This window comes from Littorina saxatilis, linkage group LG1 (assembly GCF_037325665.1).
Source record: "Littorina saxatilis isolate snail1 linkage group LG1, US_GU_Lsax_2.0, whole genome shotgun sequence".
NCBI lineage: Eukaryota > Metazoa > Mollusca > Gastropoda > Littorinimorpha > Littorinidae > Littorina > Littorina saxatilis.
In genome coordinates this window covers 4,019,827-4,038,518 of record NC_090245.1, presented here as the reverse complement: position 1 = coordinate 4,038,518, position 18,692 = coordinate 4,019,827, and the positions used below count along the sequence as shown (strand labels likewise).

The window sequence follows — 18,692 nt, the reverse complement described above, 5'->3', positions numbered from 1 at the left end:
ATCTTTATGAAATTTGACATGAGAGTTCCTGGGCATGATATCCTCAGACGTTTTTTCATTTTTTTGATAAATGTCTTTGATGACGTCATATCCGGCTTTTCGTGAAAGTTGAGGCGGCACCGTCACGCCCTCATTTTTCAACCAAATTGGTTGAAATTTTGGTCAAGTAATCTTCGACGAAGCCCGGACTTCGGTATTGCATTTCAGCTTGTTGGCTTAAAAATTAATGAATGACTTTGGTCATTAAAAATCTGAACATTTAAAAAAAAATTTTTTTTATAAAACGATCCAAATTTACGTTTATCGTATTCTCCATCATTTTCTAATTCCAAAAACATATAAATATGTTATATTTTGATTAAAAACAAGCTCTGAAAATTAAATGTATAAAAATTATTATCAATTTTTTTTTTACGAAATCAATTTAATTCAGATTGCTTGCGCTGGCATCTGCTTACATAGACCCACATTAAGTCACCACCGAGTGGTAGACACAGACGACATTTGGTAGCACTGACTGCCAGCTTCACGGTAATGCGTACCCATAGCGCGGCTCTGCATGGGTGGGAATGTTCTGAGCAAAACACTATGTGTTACTCCATACCCCCCGCCCTCCATGGAACTTCTTGACCCCAACAAATTGGGGGTGGGGGAAGTTTGCCCAGTCGGTAGAGGCGCTGGCTTTAAAACCGGTTGTTACTATCCGCGTGGGTTCAACCCCCAAGTTCGGCGCGGGATGTGTGTCCCAGAGTCAACTTTGTGCAGACTCTCCTCGGTGTCCGAACACCCCCGTGTGCACGCATGCGCACGATAAAGATCCCAGGGTCACAGCGAAAGCCTCAGGCCTTGGAAACACGAATACATGCATGCAAAAATATGAAGCCCGGGTGTCCGTTCGGCCAACAGCCAAAAAAGTAACCATTTCAGCACTGACCCAAGACGACCCAACCAGGTCCCAAGCCCATTTCAGGTCTCCTCTAGCAGCCGGCAGCCAGCTGTCTACATCCCCCCCCCCCCCCCTCCCCGCAATTTTATTTTTTATTTTCATACAAAGCTGGGTTTTCCCGTGTAACATGCCCCTAATGGTTTTGGCGTGAGGGCGTAAAACTTTCATTTCATCATCCCTTTTCTCTTTCTACGTACCACGCCTGGGTTAGGGTTACCCTACCCCGCTCCTTTTTGTCCTTTCCCAACAGGGTACATTCACAGTGAAACCACTCTCTTTCAGCTCTTTCAGCTCTCTACAATCTTCTGTGATGTTCTGCAAGACAGACATGAGATCTGCAGAACTGCTGCAACTAAACCCTGACCTAAGTAGAAATTCTTAAGACGTCTTAGGATGACAGTCGCTTGTTAATTTCAATGCTTGATGTTCTCTCAGGATGACAGTGGCTTGTTATTTTCAATGCTTGATGTTCTCTCAGGATGACAGTGGCTTGTTAATTTCAATGCTTGATGTTCTCTCAGGATGACAGTGGCTTGTTAATTTCAATGCTTGATGTTCTCTCAGGATGACAGTGGCTTGTTAATTTCAATGCTTGATGTTCTCTCAGGTGCCAGGAGGCTGGTTGTGCATAACTCTCACTTACTCTATTAGTATTACACACGTCGTATGCATTTAGAGCGCTTACTTCCCTTCGTTTATCAGATCATAAACCCTGACTTGCACAGGAAGCCTTCCCTACCTCTTTCTTGTCCCCGCACTGTTTGTTCTCAGGGGCAGATCATATCATTTTTAAGCGGGGGGGTTTCAACATTTCTTTTCGGGACAATTCGACGACGCGAAGCATTTAGTTGAGGGCGCGAAGTGTTCGATCCACCAAGGGGGGTCCGGAAAATGTTGATAAAAAACAAGGAAAATGGAGCAATCTGGTGCAATCCGAGCCAAGGAACTTCCCCAAATACACCTTCCAAAAAGTAAATTTGAGAAGACAAGTTCTGAGACCCAGTTCTGAGACACCAATACGATCAAACACTGGACTCACTCTCTTCCTCTGTGAGGTCCTCCCCGATGTTCTGCAGCACGCCCCTGAGATCTGAGGGTGTGATGTAGCCGCAGCCTGACTTGTCGAACACCCTGAACGCCCGTCTGAGCTCCTCCCCTTTCTCCCACCTCACCCATCCCCCTCGTCTCCACGTAGCCTGCTACTGCTGCATTACAAGATAAGCCACTCTACACCCCCCCAGAGATTCTCCCATCAGTATTTATCTCTCGACTTACTCCCATATCTTCTACAAATACCCCGAACTTCAGATATGAGTTCTCACAACTGACTGGGTGAGAAAGACCTTTCTGACTCAGTTCTGAGACACCAACACGACCACACACCGTGGCTGAACTCACTCTCTTCCTCTGTGAGGTCCTCCCCGATGTTCTGCAGCACGCCCCTGAGATCTGAGGGTGTGATGTAGCCGCAGCCTGACTTGTCGAACACCCGGAAGGCCTGTCTAAGCTCCTCCTCCTCGTCCTCCTCGGACTGCTCGTTCAGCCCGCCCATGTTGGCCATCACCTGCACGAACTCCTCGAACGAGAACGTCCCGTCACCTGCACATGATAATTAGAGATGAGATAAATAGCTAAATTGACCTGCCAGGTCCTTATAATGTCTGGAAGGTGTAAAGGTGGTCCTTCATTTAGCCCGAAGTCGACTTCACTCAATTAAGGACAGGCTTATGCGGCATACATAAATACACTTCGCACTTTTTGTTTTTTGTTTTTTGTTTCTGAAAGCAGATTTGTAACAAGTCAATACTCACATAATTATTCCAGAAATTGCAGAACAAAATCCAAACAATAATCAAACATATACCTCACATTGGTCTGCGAGGCAGTAATGCAAGTCAAAATCACTTGATGACCTTAAAGACAAACATATACCTCACATTGGTCTGCCAGGCAGTAATGCAAGTCAAAATCACTTGATGACCTTGAAGACAAACATATACCTCACATTGGTCTGCGAGGCAGTAATGCAAGTCAAAATCACTTGATGACCTTAAAGACAAACATTGCTGTTTTGTAGGGACATCCGCCCCTCCCTCTTTAGCACACTTCACAAACAATCTTCCAAGCTTGCTGAAGACTGACAAGCACACTGCTCACACACTCATCCACCCCATCCGGCCAACCAAACAGGCACGGGTCACACAATAGCTCCCAACAATCACCCACCGTCAATGGAGGGGAACTATCAGACACGGGTCATACAGTCACTCACCGTCAATGGAGGGAAACTATCAGTGACGGGTCATACAGTCACTCACCGTCAATGGAGGGGAACTATCAGACACGGGTCATACAGTCACTCACCGTCAATGGAGGGGAACTATCAGACACGGGTCATACAGTCACTCACCGTCAGTGGAGGGGAACTATCAGACACGGGTCATACAGTCACTCACCGTCAATGGAGGGGAACTATCAGTGACGGGCCATACAGTCACTCACCGTCAATGGAGGGGAACTATCAGACACGGGTCACTCACCGTCAATGGAGGGGAACTATCAGACACGGGTCATACAGTCACTCACCGTCAATGGAGGGGAACTATCAGTGACGGGCCATACAGTCACTCACCGTCAATGGAGGGGAACTATCAGACACGGGTCATTCAGTCACTCACCGTCAATGTCGATCTCCTTGAGCATGGTGTTGAGCTCGTCGATGGAGGGGAACTATCAGACACGGGTCATACAGTCACTCACCGTCAATGGAGGGTAACTATCAGACACGGGTTACTCACCGTCAATGGAGGGGAACTATCAGACACGGGTCATTCAGTCACTCACCGTCAATGTCGATCTCCTTGAGCATGGTGTTGAGCTCGTCGATGGAGGGGAACTGGCCCAGGTTGCGCATGACGGTGCCCAGCTCGTCTGTGGAGATGGACCCGTCGCCATCCTTGTCGAACAGGCGGAACGCCTCGCGCAGCTCTGCACACAACACAGAGAGAAAGTTAAGTTTTACGCCCTCACGACAAAGCCATTAGGGGCATGTTCCCGGGTGTTACCGTACTACTTTAAATGAGATACCCAGTTGTTTGCGTGTTTAGGTGTAACCAGCCACCTGCACTTATGGCAGAGAAATGCAAGTTTCTACGCCCTGACGGCAAAGCCATTTGGGGCATGTTCCCGGGTGTTACCCCGAATTTAGATGAGATACCCATTTGTAAGCGAATTTAGTTGTAACCAGCCAGCCGCGCACTTATGGCAGAATGACCGAGGTCTTTTACGGGCCACTGCGCGGGTGACATGGGGGTGGGACATGGATACCGTCTTTGAGTCTGCACACTGTCAAGTTGGTCCGTGCGTGTGTGCGTGTGTGTGTTTGTGTGTGTATGGGTGAATGTGTGTGTGTGAGTGAGTGAGTGTGTGTGTATGTGTGTGTGTGTGTGTGTGTGTGTACGTGCAGTGTGAACTTGTTCCGTCCTTCCTCTGTACGCAATCCTGTTGATCACCACAGTACTGGCCAGACTTGCACGTGAAATACAGCATCCGGTCACTTGAACACGCACTAACAACCAACAGCGTGTAGCGGCTGAACTCTGAGCATCGCTTACACTGGACACGTACCACTGAACAACCAACAGCGTGTAGCGGCTGAACTCTGTGCCATCGCTTGCACTGGAAGTTGTCTACCTTTAACTGGACCCAGATGTCTTGTTCTTACTGCCGCTACCCACTCCCAGGCTCCCTTAGCTCACAACAACAATTTTCAACAATAGGGCCTACACGTTCCTCGGGTTATTTCTTGCCCTTCCTCATCAGAACAAAAGTATTCTTCATTCATTTTTTATGCCTTTTTCTTTCCTGGATAAAACCGTCTATGTGCTTTATATTGATCAACCGAGTTTGCCCAAGAACAAGAGAAACAATTAAAGCTTCCAGCAGAGCACAGAATGATCGACCTTGCTGACAAATCTATATAGCTTCACGTGCCTCAGTGAAACACCGGAACCTTTGACAGTGGCATCTTTTTCATTGAGTGCACAAAGCAAACTCCGAGAGGCAATGTGACTCAACAGTTTTAAAGCTAGGGAAACCTTTTTTTCTTCTCTTTTTACATTTAGTCAAGTTTTGACTAAATGTTTTAACATAGAGGGGGGAATCGAGACGAGGGTCGTGGTGTATGTGCGTGTGTGTGTGTGTGTGTGTGTGTGTGTGTGTGTGTGTGTGTGTGTGTGTGTGTGTGTGTGTGTGTGTGTGTCTGTCTGTCTGTGTGTGTGTGTGTGTAGAGCGATTCAGACTAAACTACTGGACCGATCTTTATGAAATTTGACATGAGAGTTCCTGGGTATGATATCCTCAGACTTTTTTTCATTTTTTTGATAAATGTCTTTGATGACGTCATATCCGGCTTTTCGTGAAAGTTGAGGCGGCACTGTCACGCCCTCATTTTTCAACCAAATTGGTTGAAATTTTGGTCAAGTAATCTTCGACGAAGCTCGGACTTTGGTATAGCATTTCAGCTTGGTGGCTTAAAAATTAATTAATGACTTTGGTCATTAAAAATCTGAAAATTGTAAAAAAAACAAATTTTTTATAAAACGATCCAAATTTACGTTCATCTTATTCTCCATCATTTGCTGATTCCAAAAACATATAAATATGTTATATTTGGATTAAAAACAAGCTCTGAAAATTAAATATATAAAAATTATTATCAAATGTTTTTTTTCGAAATCAATTTAAAAACACTTTCATCTTATTCCTTGTCGGTTCCTGATTCCAAAAACATATAGATATGATATGTTTGGATTAAAAACACGCTCAGAAAGTTAAAACGAAGAGAGGTACAGAAAAGCGTGCTATCCTTCTCAGCGCAACTACTACCCTGCTCTTCTTGTCAATTTCACTGCCTTTGCCATGAGCGTGCTGCGTTGCATTGCGTTCAGTTTCATTCTGTGAGTTCGACAGCTACTTGACTAAATGTTGTATTTTCGCCTTACGCGACTTGTTTTTCTTTTTCTGACCTCAGTTGCATGCAGGCTGCTTCAACCCTGAGATGTTTTGCCTTTGTTTCTTTTTTTTCTTTTTTTTTTTGTAAGAGAATTTGAAAACAGAAAACCTAACCCCTGTTTTCAAATTCTCCCTTCAGATCAGAGATCATGTGGAGAAAAAAAATTAAATTAAATGAACAGCTAAATAAATAAAGCAAAACGTTGCAGAATGTTCAGCTGTGTTCAGTCTCTTTCGTTGTTAAAGAATAACACACAATTCCGCACTAATCACTTCACCAACGCAGCCCCTTCCCCCAACCCCAACCATCACCTCCCTCAACTTTCTTGACTAAAAATGTCTTCTTTCCATTTTTTCCTTGCAAGAGATTTTCTTGAGATTAGTGACCATTTTTGTGTTTGTTTGCTTGTTTCAGGAAGTGGCACCGCAGAGTATTTTGTTTGTTTGTTACAGGAAGTGGCACCGCAGAGTATTTTGTTTGTTTGTTACAGGAAGTGGCACCACAGAGTATTTTGTTTGTTTGTTACAGGAAGTGGCACCACAGAGTATTTTGTTTGTTTGTTACAGGAAGTGGCACCACAGAGTATTTTGTTTGTTTGTTACAGGAAGTGGCACCGCAGAGTATTTTGTTTGTTTGTTACAGGAAGTGGCACCACAGAGTATTTTGTTTGTTTGTTACAGGAAGTGGCACCACAGAGTATTTTGTTTGTTTGTTACAGGAAGTGGCACCACAGAGTATTTTGTTTGTTTGTGTAACCGAGTGCCAAATGTAACCTTCCCTGATCACGGGGTCAAATAATTCAGAGTGCCCCTTTCTCGCCGAGCTCAAACAATCAAAACAAACTGACACAGGTTAAACTACCAGGTTCTCAAGTTTATTTCCATATGATGATGAGGGGAAATGTGTGGGAAAGCGGGGGTTTACATTTAATACAAAACTTCCAATGTATTACTCTCTAAATCTAGAACAACCCCAAACAACACTCTAAATCCTTTACTCTAAAGCTATGGTCTAGATTCCCACTCTAGAACTATGCTTTAAAACAACACTTTAAATCCTCCCTCCAAACTACACTCCAGAGACTCTACTCTAAATCCTCACTCTCAACTTTAGTCCAAATATTTTTTAACAAAATACAATAAAACTAATCTAAAACAAACGAAGTCTAAAAAAACAACCTAAAAACAATTCCCCAAAAAAACAATCTAACAAAACCTAACTGAACCCCTCTAGCAAAATCTAACTGAACCCCTCTAACGAAACCTAGCTGAACTCCTCTAACGAAACCTAACTGAACCCCTCTAACGAAACCTAACTGAACCCCTCTAACGAAACCCCGTCGCACATTCTGCCATTCTGTAAATCACAGAATGCACGTCATAAGCATACACAAACAACTCAACAATTTCAACCACCACAAACTAAATCCTTTAACAACAACAAAACACATCATTCCTTCCAAATAACATGCCTACAATACAGTTCTCTCAAACACTCAAACGGTTTTCTGAAACATTCAATAAACAAAAGTTTTCCCGAACATTCAACTCACAAAACAATCTACTTGAACATTCAAATAAATCCTCCCAAAGCAGGTCACAACCCGCATACTTTAACGCTGTTTTACCCATTATATAAAAATAGCATATGAATAACATACCCGTCTCAGAAAAGTCACATTACTGTTCCCTTTCTGCTCGTAGCAAACCTGCCACGCGACCGCTCACTGGACACGTCTGTTCTGTTCGAAGTACCAGCGAAAAGTAAATGCCCCAACCCACAACATCCCGCGTGCCTACGTCATAAGCTTAAAACACATTCAACTCAGAGGGGTGTCGGGTACCGAAAAACTATCATTTTACCTATGCAAATTAAAGGATCGGCTCTTCCGCCAGACCATTTCAATACAGACAAAACACAGTCTCGAAAACCTTAGTGGATCCCCGATAGCACAGGTTTGAATCCTCGATAGCACAGAGGTACCACGAGTTCACGAGTTCAAACGGATGCGCAAAAGTACATGTGTACCGTAACTGTCGTTCAGCCACTAGCTCACATCTGTTACAGGAAGTGGCACCACAGAGTATTTTGTTTGTTTGCGGTTACAGGAAGTGGCACCAGAGTATTTTGTTTGTTTGTTACAGGAAGTGGCACCACAGAGTATTTTGTTTGTTTGTTACAGGAAGTGGCACCACAGAGTATTTTGTTTGTTTGTTACAGGAAGTGGCACCACAGAGTATTTTGTTTGTTTGTTACAGGAAGTGGCACCACAGAGTATTTTGTTTGTTTGTTACAGGAAGTGGCACCACAGAGTATTTTGTTTGTTTGTTGAAGTGGCACCGCAGAGTATTGTGTTTGTTTGTTTGTTACAGGAAGTGGCACCGCAGAGTATTTTGGAGAAGTATCCGGCAGCACAGATCAGAGGTGAGAGATTCTTGTTCGACCTTGTAAACGACTTGTCTGTTCAGATTGGAATAAAAGTATCTCTTTCTCTCTCCCTCTGTCTCTCTCCAGGACAAGGGCTGGATGTAAAGAACATCTTTATTGACTTATCTTTTACACTAATAAAGAATTAGTCGTATCTTGTCTTGTCTATTTTCATCTTGTGTCTGCGTTTCTTGTGCCTTCTGTACCCCTACTTCTTCTTCTTTTTTTTGTGTGTGAGATAATAATTAGCTGGTCAAATGCTCAGCCACGAAAACACAGGGAGTCTGTGTGCGTTGCATATCTCTGTCGTTGTTCTGCGATAAAGGTTTGAACGGACTGATGAAGTCGTCGGCTAAGGGGAAGCAATCCTAGTTTGAACACGATGATAGTTTCATTGGCATGAGTGTGCTACAACACTCTATGACGTGGTTGTCTCCCATGTACCGAAGATATTTCTCTCTCTCTCTCTCTCTCTCTCTCTCTCTCTCTCTCTCTCTCTCTCTCTCTGTCACACACACATACACACACACACACACACACATACACACAAACACGAACGCACGCACGCACTGACAAACTTTCAAGTTAAACCAATGTTTGTAGGGTCCTCTGAGCATAGGGTGTTCTTTTTACATTTAATCAAAACTTCAGTGTTGTTCGGCTTCGGATTTTGTTTATTTACGCATTTGACACAGCCATTTTTTGCGGCCAGAACATTTTGACCGATATTTGTATTTTAAATCCGGGTCCAACTGGCCTATTGTCTTTTTTGTCCAGGAACAACACCGAGACTTGACTAAATGTATTGCAGTAGACTTTGAATCGAGATAGAGGTGATGAGCAAACGAGCAAAAGAACAAAGACCAGTACAATGTGATACCATGGAAGTTGGGAACCATTCACCCCAGTGTCAAGACAAAGAACCTGATGATAACATGCAAGAAGATGATCTGGTGAAACGGCTACTGCCACAACTGCGACAGAGCATCCAGGGAGACGTCACTAGAATGGCTGAAAGTGTGTTTGAGAAACGCAAAAAGATTGAGTCACGGCTAACTAGACTGGCATTGTCTAAGCTGGATGCCCAGCCAGCAGCACCTATCAGTGAGGACCCGGCAGCTTTTGTTACCAAGGCCCTTACGTTAATGGCCAATGCAAAAGCCCAGCATGATCCCAAATTACTCCTGGACAGCTTGTTGAGCTTGGGCAGGACTGTCTGTGGTAAACCAGGCTTCCATTTCAAGGCAACAGCCAGTCATAAGGCCCTATGTGCAATACTCTCAGGGGTTCCTCTGAGTGAAGGGGAAGAAATTAGCTTTACAAGTGACATCAATGGGGGGCCCAACTAATGCAAACTGTCCGTCTTTGGCTCACAAAAGGGCACCATCCAACTCAACACGATTGCCCAGGAAAAGTAGAAACCTGTCTTTATTACAGTGGAATGCGCTGAGCCTTAGCAGCCGGCTGCCATTGTTAGTAGATCATCTGAACAATTTTGAGACTGATATTGTTGCTCTACAGTCAGCCTCGGATAGGATAGGAAACCTCCCACGGTTGGAAGGTTACTACTACCCACCCGAGGTTGCCCTGGCTGACAATGGGAGAGTACATGTTGCCACATACATCCGGGCAGACCTCAAGTACAAGCTTATAGACCCACCAATGCAAGATATGGAAGGACTTGGTTCCATGTGTGCAGTGCAGATCTCCATGCGGGGAAGGAGGCCACTTAATCTAGTGAACGTCTACTATCCCAGTGGCTGCAAGGCACAGGGTTGTACCGATTGGCTCACTCAGCTCTCGTCAGATTCGGGCAGCTGGGTAGTGATGGGGGATTTCAACGCGCACCACCGGATGTGGGACGCTGACGCAGAAAGTAGCCCCGACACTCAGCTGGCTGAAGACATCAGCATCTCAGATTTGGTGCTACTTAATGATGGCACGGCCACCAGACAAGCCCAGCGACAAAGAGACAGATCATCTGCCATTGATCTTACCCTGGTTAGCCCCGAACTTGCCCTTACCATCGACTGGCAGGTCTACCCCAACACACTCGGATCTGACCACTATCTGATACACGCGACCATCCATGAAGCTGACCCTGATCCTGCTGAAGTTGATCGTACGCCAATGTACATCTGTGCCAAAGCAGATTGGGAGAAGTTCAAGAAGACTCTGACGCATATATATGTGTGGAGAGACTTGAGTTCAAAGACGATGACATAGACCAGTACTATGGTAACATCAGACAGGCAATCCTCAGTGCAGCTGACCAAGCTATTCCAAAACGTGCTTCTGGGCCTCAAAAGAGAGAACAGGCACCTTCCCCCTGGTGGAATGAAGAATGCAGAGCTGCGGTGCAGCGCAAATGGTGTTTTACAAAAGCATATCAGAAGAATCAGTCGGCCTCCAATAAAACATCCCTTGAAGAAGTTGAAAAGGAGTGTGCTGCGGTCAATGAACAGGCAAAAGCAGCCTACTGGACAGATTTCTGTTGTAAAAAGGTGCATAACCAAGGAGACGCGTCCCTTGTATGGACCAAGCTGCGAAAATTCAAAAGGAAAGTGTTCTTGCCTGAAAAACCTTTGCTGAACGGGAATGAGTACACACAAAGTAATCTTGAGAAGGCCGAGGTGCTGGCTGAGACATTTGCAAAAGTCAGTCAGGCAGCTCATATGCCACAGTCGCTCGCTGATTACCGTCGAAAGGAAGAAGATAAATTCGGACGAGTAGCAGCAGACTGCCGATAAACCAGGATCTGGGTATCAATGAGTTGAGGAAGGCAATCCAAGGAATCAAATCCGGAAATGTTGCAACCGGCTTAGACCCCATTTCATACAACATGATACGCCGGTTTCCTGAGCCCATGCTGGAAGTGCTGCTACAGTTTTACCAGCACTGTTGGGCGAGCTCAAAACTTCCCTCAGCCTGGAAAAACGCTTTGGTGATTGCTCTTCCCAAAGACGGTAAACCCCGGCACCTGCCGACAAGCTACCGCCCAATTTCACTCACACCTCACCTTGGCAAGGTATACGAAAGAATTGTAAAAAACAGTTTATTGATTTATTTATTTATTTATTTATTTATTTATTTATTTATTTGGTGTTTAACGTCGTTTTCAACCACGAAGGTTTTATCGCGACGGGTGTAAAAAACAGACTAGAACACTTTCTTGAAACGAACAACATTCTTCCCCTCTGCCAGGCAGGCTTCAGAAAGGGTCGAGCCTGCATGGAGCATGTGGTAAAACTTACAGCCCACATCAAGAAGGCTAAAGCACGAGGCAGAACAGTGCTGGCAACCTTCTTCGACATTAGAAGAGCATTTGACACGGTCTGGCATGGAAAGCTAATTCAGAAAATGTCCAACATGGCATGGGGATCTCAGGGCACCCGCTGGAATTTGTCCAGGAATTCCTTACAGACAGGCCCATGGCTGTTAGAGTGGGGCAGTCCATCTCTCAAACACATGTCCTAGATATGGGGGTGCCTCAAGGAAGCATTATAGCCCCCATATTGTTCAGCATCATGGTCCACGATGCAGCAAACCTGAACCTCAAGGAGGCCTCATTGTCTCTGTTTGCCGATGAGATGGCCCTCTGGGAAGAAGTCAACTGCAAGTCAGAAAGAACAATCAAAACAAAAATGGGGCGGTACCAAGCAAAAGTCGACCAGATCGCTGACTACATGCAGAAGAGTGGCTTTGAGCTATCTACCGAAAAAACCGTGTTCATGGCCTTCACAGGAGTGCAGCTTGTCAAAAGGACATGTTCCATTACCATAAATGGGGTGCAGCTGGTGCCAGCAGATCAAACCAAGTTCTTGGGAGTGACATTCACAAGCTCTCTCAGTTGGGGCCCACACATAGACTCACTTGTGAGAAAAGCTCAACGCTCTCTAAACCTGATAAAGGTTCTGAGCAGAGAGTCGTGGGCAGCCGGAAAACCATTGATCCATCTTGTCCGTGCCCTTGTTCGGTCGCGCCTCAGCTACGGCCAAGAGGCTTTCTTTGCAGCTCCTGACAGTCAGTGGGTAAAGCTTGAAAGAGTAGAAAGAGCCGCTCTCAAAGTGGCGCTGGGGGTCCCCAGATCGGCAGTCTCCACTCTACTTTACCAGGAAGTGGGATGGCTGCCACTGAAAGAGGAATGCCACCTCAGATGTGCACAACTGGCTGTCAGAATACACTGTGTCCCAAACACGGCAGTGGAAGTATTTACCCCAGACATGGGAGATACCGACCACATGCAATACAAAGCTCTTGAATCCAAGACTCATACATACCAAACAGTGCTCCCAATATACAACCATGTGAAGGGCATATGGGAACAGAGTGGCCTGTCCAAGGAAAAGCTGGTTACAGGTGGTACTCTTCCTTACCCTCCATGGCTGCTTGAAGCCCCAAATCTGATCATGGACTATGGAGACGGCCTCAAAAAGGCAGAAGACCCATTGCTGCTAGCCACAGTTGCAAAAGAAAAGATCGATCAACGATTTAAAAGCCACCTACAGGTCTTCACAGATGGTTCGATCCTGCAGTCAGGGGAGGCTGGGTGTGCCTTGTCGATTCCTGGACTTGATATAACACGAAAATACAAGCTAAACAAGGGGATCAGCATCTTCTCTGCAGAGTTATTTGCTATCTACATGGCCTGCACACTGATAAACGATCTGCCAACCCCACCTCTGTGGGTGGTCATCCTTACGGACTCAAAATCCTCGTTGCAAGCACTTGCATATGGCACCAAGAACAGAGGAGAGATGCAAACTTAAATTCATTTCTTAGCCCACCAAATTATGACAAAAGGAACAGACTTTTCCCTCATGTGGCTGCCATCCCACACAGGAATCCGGGGAAATGAAATGGCGGACAGAGCAGCAAAAGCAGCGGCTATGTCAACCATGCCAGTGACAGACATTCGGCTCTCCTGCCAGGAAGCCAAACTGCTGCTAGCCAAGCTAAAAAGAGAGGAAAGAGAGCAGACACTGTTCTTTTAGCGTATCACCAACTCATGTCCCTAAAAGGAAAATTTCCTGTGAGGACGTTAAGGACCCCCCATTTCAGACACTGTCATAAACATGTGAAGAGAGAGGATGGATACACCTCCCCTACAATAGGAAAGGGCACCACCTCCCACTCCCCCTGGAGACCCACGAGCCTGTTGCGTCGCTTTCGCACGGTCAGCAGCCGCATCTACTGGGACAAGGTAGTCTGTCAATGTGGCAAGACTGGACACCTCACACACGTGTTTAAAGGTTGTGACACTCTCAAGGAAGAGATGTCTAGTCTCATCCGCGACAGAAGGGAGAATGATCTCAGTCTGGGAGACTTTCTCCGCCCACACCCATCACTCGGAGAGAAACCGATGATGGTCTTGGTCACCAATCTGTTCACCTCAACTGTTGCGAGCTGGTTCTAGTGTGGTTGCAGCAGACCCAGCACAGCACAGATCCACTTCTGGAATCTTAAGCTAAATGTGTCCCAAGACACAAATTTTGTAGTCCTTACGTCATAATGTGACGTCAATGTAATGTGACGTCTTCAAATGTTAGAGTTTCTACCACAGACATACACACGCACGCATGCACATACGCACACACGCACAGACAGACAAAGTTACGATCGCATAGGCTACACTTACGTGAGCCAAAAACCGGACAGATATTTCTGAAAATGTACATGTGACTTCCAGGTAAAATTCCGATGATATTTATGTTCGATAAATGTCTGATGACGCCATATCCGCCATATCCGACATTTAACAAACAAAAGTTGAGGCCGCACTGTGGTTACCACATTTTTTAATCACATTCCTTTTTTGGGGGGTCAGACAATCTTTTGCTCGGTCGGGGCTTTTATTGCTTTACAGCTTGGAAGCTTAAAAATTAATCAATTAAAAAAAAATTATTTGAAATTCTGATTCAATTGGAATTGCAATATCTGTTTAAAAATGATTGCATGGTATCCTTTGATTTCCTGTATCCAAAAATACATGTTTAGGCTACTCAGCAAAAAATCGGTTCATGCAGATTAGGTTCTATGTTTGCATGCTTCGCGGAGAAAACACCGTCCCGTCCCAGTCTTCGGGTTTCGGCTAACCAAAACTTTACCAGTCTCTGTGAATTTGATTACGGTTCCAATTGTTGCCTGTGTCTTTTGAATGCGGGTATGGCGTTGAAGGTTTTTCTTTGATTCAGATCTGTTGACCCCAGATAGTCTATTTTCCGTTCCGTAATACGTCTTCTCAGTGGAACCAACTGATGATTCTGAATGTCCTTACATGCCTCTGAATCTCTTGGGAAAGTAACCTTGTAATACGCTAAAACAACCTTTCCTTCACCTTATAACCCAGTAACTCTAAATGTCAACTAATTCCCATGCTTTAACCCAGTAACTCTAAATGTCAACTAATTCCCACGCTTTAACCCAGTAACTATGAATAGACGAATTCCGAAAATAACTCCGTCAGGTTTGTATGGGTTGTGAAAGAGTGAATGCCCTTGCTTTTTACTCGGACAAACGTTGGAAGGGTCGATCAGTCTCGAGGGGTGTGTCGAAAACACGTGTGAAGTTATTTGTCAGAGGAAAAATGTATGATATAACCTCATTCCTGTCCTTAAGAGGCCTAACATGGGACATTAATATATCCAGTCGTCAGAGGAAAAGCAAGGGTGTTCACTCTTTCACAACCCAGACAAACCCGATGGAGGAATTTCCAAAAATCGTCTATTCCCATTCATCCCACGCTTCGCCCACTGACAAAATGGAACAGAGAGACGTGTACGTCACATGTTGCACACGTGTGCACGCACGATTCAGTGTCTGGCACGTTACGACTACAACGTTTAATGCCCAAGTGGGCACGATGTTTTCATGAAGAACCACACCTTTGTGATTCGACAGGCAGCCATGCATACGCAATCAATGATTGACTCACACACACGTAGAGTCTCTCTCGGTGGGGATCGTCAACATTTGTTGTTGTATGTGAGTTCGGAGCTTGTTTTTATCCCTATAGATCCCTGTCAATCCCAGAAATGATATAATGTTTTTGTTGGAGAGGGGGAGGTGTGTGTGGGGGGGGGGCGTGCGTGTGTGTGTGTGTGTGTGAGCGATACACAATACGGTAATACCATATTCAACCCAAGCAGAAGTCTATTATACTAGAAGTAATTAACTACTATTACCAGCAGTCGACACGCGGTGATACAAATGCCCGGGTATTCGGCTCTACTTCTTCCCGGCGAAGCCGGTACCCGGCGAAGCGGGTAATCATCTAGTACCCTTATAAATACAAGCATGCCGCGTGACTATCATTCTTAAACAGTCACCGTAAGTCTGATAAATAATAACACATTTGAAGACTTTCCCTCACCTACCTTTTCTGGTATGTGGAAAATACATTCGTAAAACGAGCGTAGTTTATTATTTAAAGTGTCTGACTAAAGACAGCAAACTTACAGCTTTCCACAAAACGTTCCTTCAAAAATCAGTTCATTGCAAGAAACATAAAGAAAGTAATATAGTGTTGTGATCCACAATCCTACGACAGTTAAAAAAGGACAAATGTCCAGAAAACCCCAACTGAATGGCGAATAACCTGCGTGCATTAGACCATGCTGTGGACTTGTTTCCCGGGAACCGCGTCTACATCTATGGCATGGAGACCTTGATGTCAGTCAGGGTTAAAAACAACAGCCGTACGTACAACTCCATGCTTCAGTATTCTGCATTTGACTTGTGTGAATTTTCTTGACAATCAAAACAAAGAACACAACCAGACTCCGCCGCCAGAGGGCAGTCATGAACATTATCGATAGCTTTGATTTCAGTTTTTCCCCAAACTAGTTTCATTTGAGAGCGAGAAAAAATGGCGTGATATTTAAAACTGAAAGAAACTATAAAAAGAAAAAAAGTTGTGATATATTCGGGACGGACACTTCCGGAAAATTCATATCACACAGATCAAAAGCGTTTTGATTACTCTGATTTTGAAGTTTGATGGATTGACTTAGGAATTCTTAATTACTTAATTACTTAAAGCTCTATCTGTGTTTTTGATGATCACCGCGGGGCAGTTGCACATTCCACTCATTTTCTGTCCTTAAAGAGCACACTTGTCAATTACTGATGAGTGATAAAAGGCAGATTATGATTGATGGAGAAAAAACACCACAGGTAATATCTGTTGGAATGGTGGTGAAAAGTCTTACGTTGAACAAACAGATCACTGAAAGCGTTTAAAGAAGGTTTAACATAGTTAAGAAAGAAAAGAAGGCATGAGCACTTTAACCCACTTTGACACTTGATAGCAAGAGATACTCAGCGGGAGGGTCTAATTCCCCCCCCCCCCAAAAAAAAAAAAAAAAATTACTTTTCTTCAGGAGAAAAAAATGCAATGAAAAGCTGGTTTAGTCCGACTTTTATACCCAAAGAGTTATTTATGCCACTGAAAAATGTAAGTCAATTGATAGTCATGTTCACTGATGAACGCGTACCCTGGGGAAAACCACTTTGTATCTGGTGAAGAAAGGAGAAGGGGGGGGAAGGGGGGAGGTGTTAAAAAAAAACCGCCGAACATCACACCTTCTTTCAAAAGAACTGCCCTCAAGGTATATTTGATCTAGTGGAACATACAAGAAAGTACCGCATTCAAGAAGAGCACTTTCGCAGACATACAGACGCACACACTTACATTCTTTGTCAAAACAACTGTGTGATCTCGACACCATTCAACGAAGCGAATAATGTAGCACTCACAGACTCGGTGAGAACTGCGGAGACCGAGTGCTATGGAGACGAAACGCGTAGTCTGTGTGAGTGCCGCAAACATTATCGACGACAAATATACTCCTTCCACAGACTGCTAACCATCTTCAAAAGCCATGTTGTCATTGGACACTTTGCCAACTAGGCTTTGAATAGCAGATCGGGTGCCTCGGCACAAACAAGAATCGGCTAAATTAGGTCACAAGGACGGGGAGAGCGAGAGAGAGAGAGAGAGAGAGAGGGAGGGAGGGAGCGAGACACAGAGAGAGAGACAGACAGACAGAGAGAACCGCAGAGAAAGACAGAGGGAGACAAACGGTCAGAGAGAAAGACAGAGAAAGACAGAGAGGGATAGGGGTGTGTGTGGCGCAGGGACAGGGAGATAGAGAGAGTGAGACAGACAGACAGTCAGAGAGAAAGACAGAGAGAGGGGGGTGGCGCAGGGACAGGGAGATAGAGAGAGTGAGACAGACAGACAGTCAGAGAGAAAGACAGAGAGAGGGGGGTGGCGCAGAGACAGGGAGATAGAGAGAGTGAGACAGACAGACAGTCAGAGAGAAAGACAGAGAGAGGGGGGTGGCGCAGGGACAGGGAGATAGAGAGAGTGAGACGGATAGAGAGAGAGATCTAGTCGAATCGAAATCTCACATTGGATTAAAGTTAAAAGGCCAAGATAGTGCGGATTAAATCTGCTATTTCTGTTAACGGGAGGAGAAAAGGGTGAAAATGAAAGATTGAATTTTGTAAGGGTTGGTCTGAGTTAAGATGGCAAGAATTCACAGTTATATCGATAAAAAAAAACGGAAGAAGGAAGGAAATTGTTGTAATGAGAAGTACGCGTAATGCTTTTCCTGTCTTCTTTTGAGACACCGTTCAGCTTTTAGTCGAGACCTGATGGAGTGTGGCCCTTCTCCCACCAGAACATTTGTTTTTGTTTTTTGTAACACTATTTTTGCGCTTTCTGTTGCATCTATCGTACTTGTAAACGGCGGATTTTCTGACTTTGATTCACATCAACTAATCTAACTGCCCTTTCTATTCCCTTGTAAGCCTTTTGGACGCTTTGACACTTTATTATTTTACTGCCGCCGGTGTACGTGTCTTAATAATTAAATGAGGGGGGTTTTTTCTCTCTTTTTTTCTAATGCGTTATACTGTTCATCTAACAAAGACAATAGTTCCGAACTTCTTTTCTTTTTTTTTAACTGATAGTTGCTATCCATCTTCAAACAATGAGCATTGTACTGTTGTACTGAAATGAATTCGCTAGACAATATTCTTTCTCACCGGTTGATTTTGTTGTCTTTTGAGCGAGTTGTAGTCGATTAATAATCAATTTACAGCCGAGGATAGGTAGACATACGATTGTTCGTGCGTGATGTTTTCTCTTCAGTATATTTGTTGAAGAAGCTATCGGTATTTCAGGACACAATGTTCAAATGATTTTAAAGAGGAATGCCACTGTGTCGTGTGTGTGTGTGTGTGTGTGTGTGTGTTTGTGTGTCTGTCTGTCTTTCTATCTGTGTCCGTTTGTGTGTT

The 18,692-nt window shown here is 44.5% G+C and overlaps 2 protein-coding genes across 2 annotated transcripts in view; one reads left to right on the top strand and one right to left on the bottom strand.

Annotated features, from left to right (window-relative positions):
• LOC138959637 (calmodulin-like) overlaps nt 1-18,692 on the top strand; it is a 76,681-nt gene that overhangs the window by 36,242 nt on the left and 21,747 nt on the right. Inside the window, exon 2 of the mRNA XM_070331230.1 lies at nt 8,333-8,384. Coding sequence (XP_070187331.1) covers nt 8,333-8,384 — 52 coding nt within the window. The remainder of the gene's footprint in view (nt 1-8,332; nt 8,385-18,692) is intronic.
• Nucleotides 2,248-3,978, bottom strand: LOC138959605 (calmodulin-A-like). Its single transcript, XM_070331198.1, has 2 exons — nt 3,791-3,978; nt 2,248-2,545 (listed from the first exon to the last, which is right to left on the bottom strand). The coding sequence occupies exons 1-2, from the start codon at nt 3,858-3,860 to the stop codon at nt 2,265-2,267; spliced, it is 351 nt and encodes a 116-aa protein (XP_070187299.1). The 5' UTR covers nt 3,861-3,978; the 3' UTR covers nt 2,248-2,264.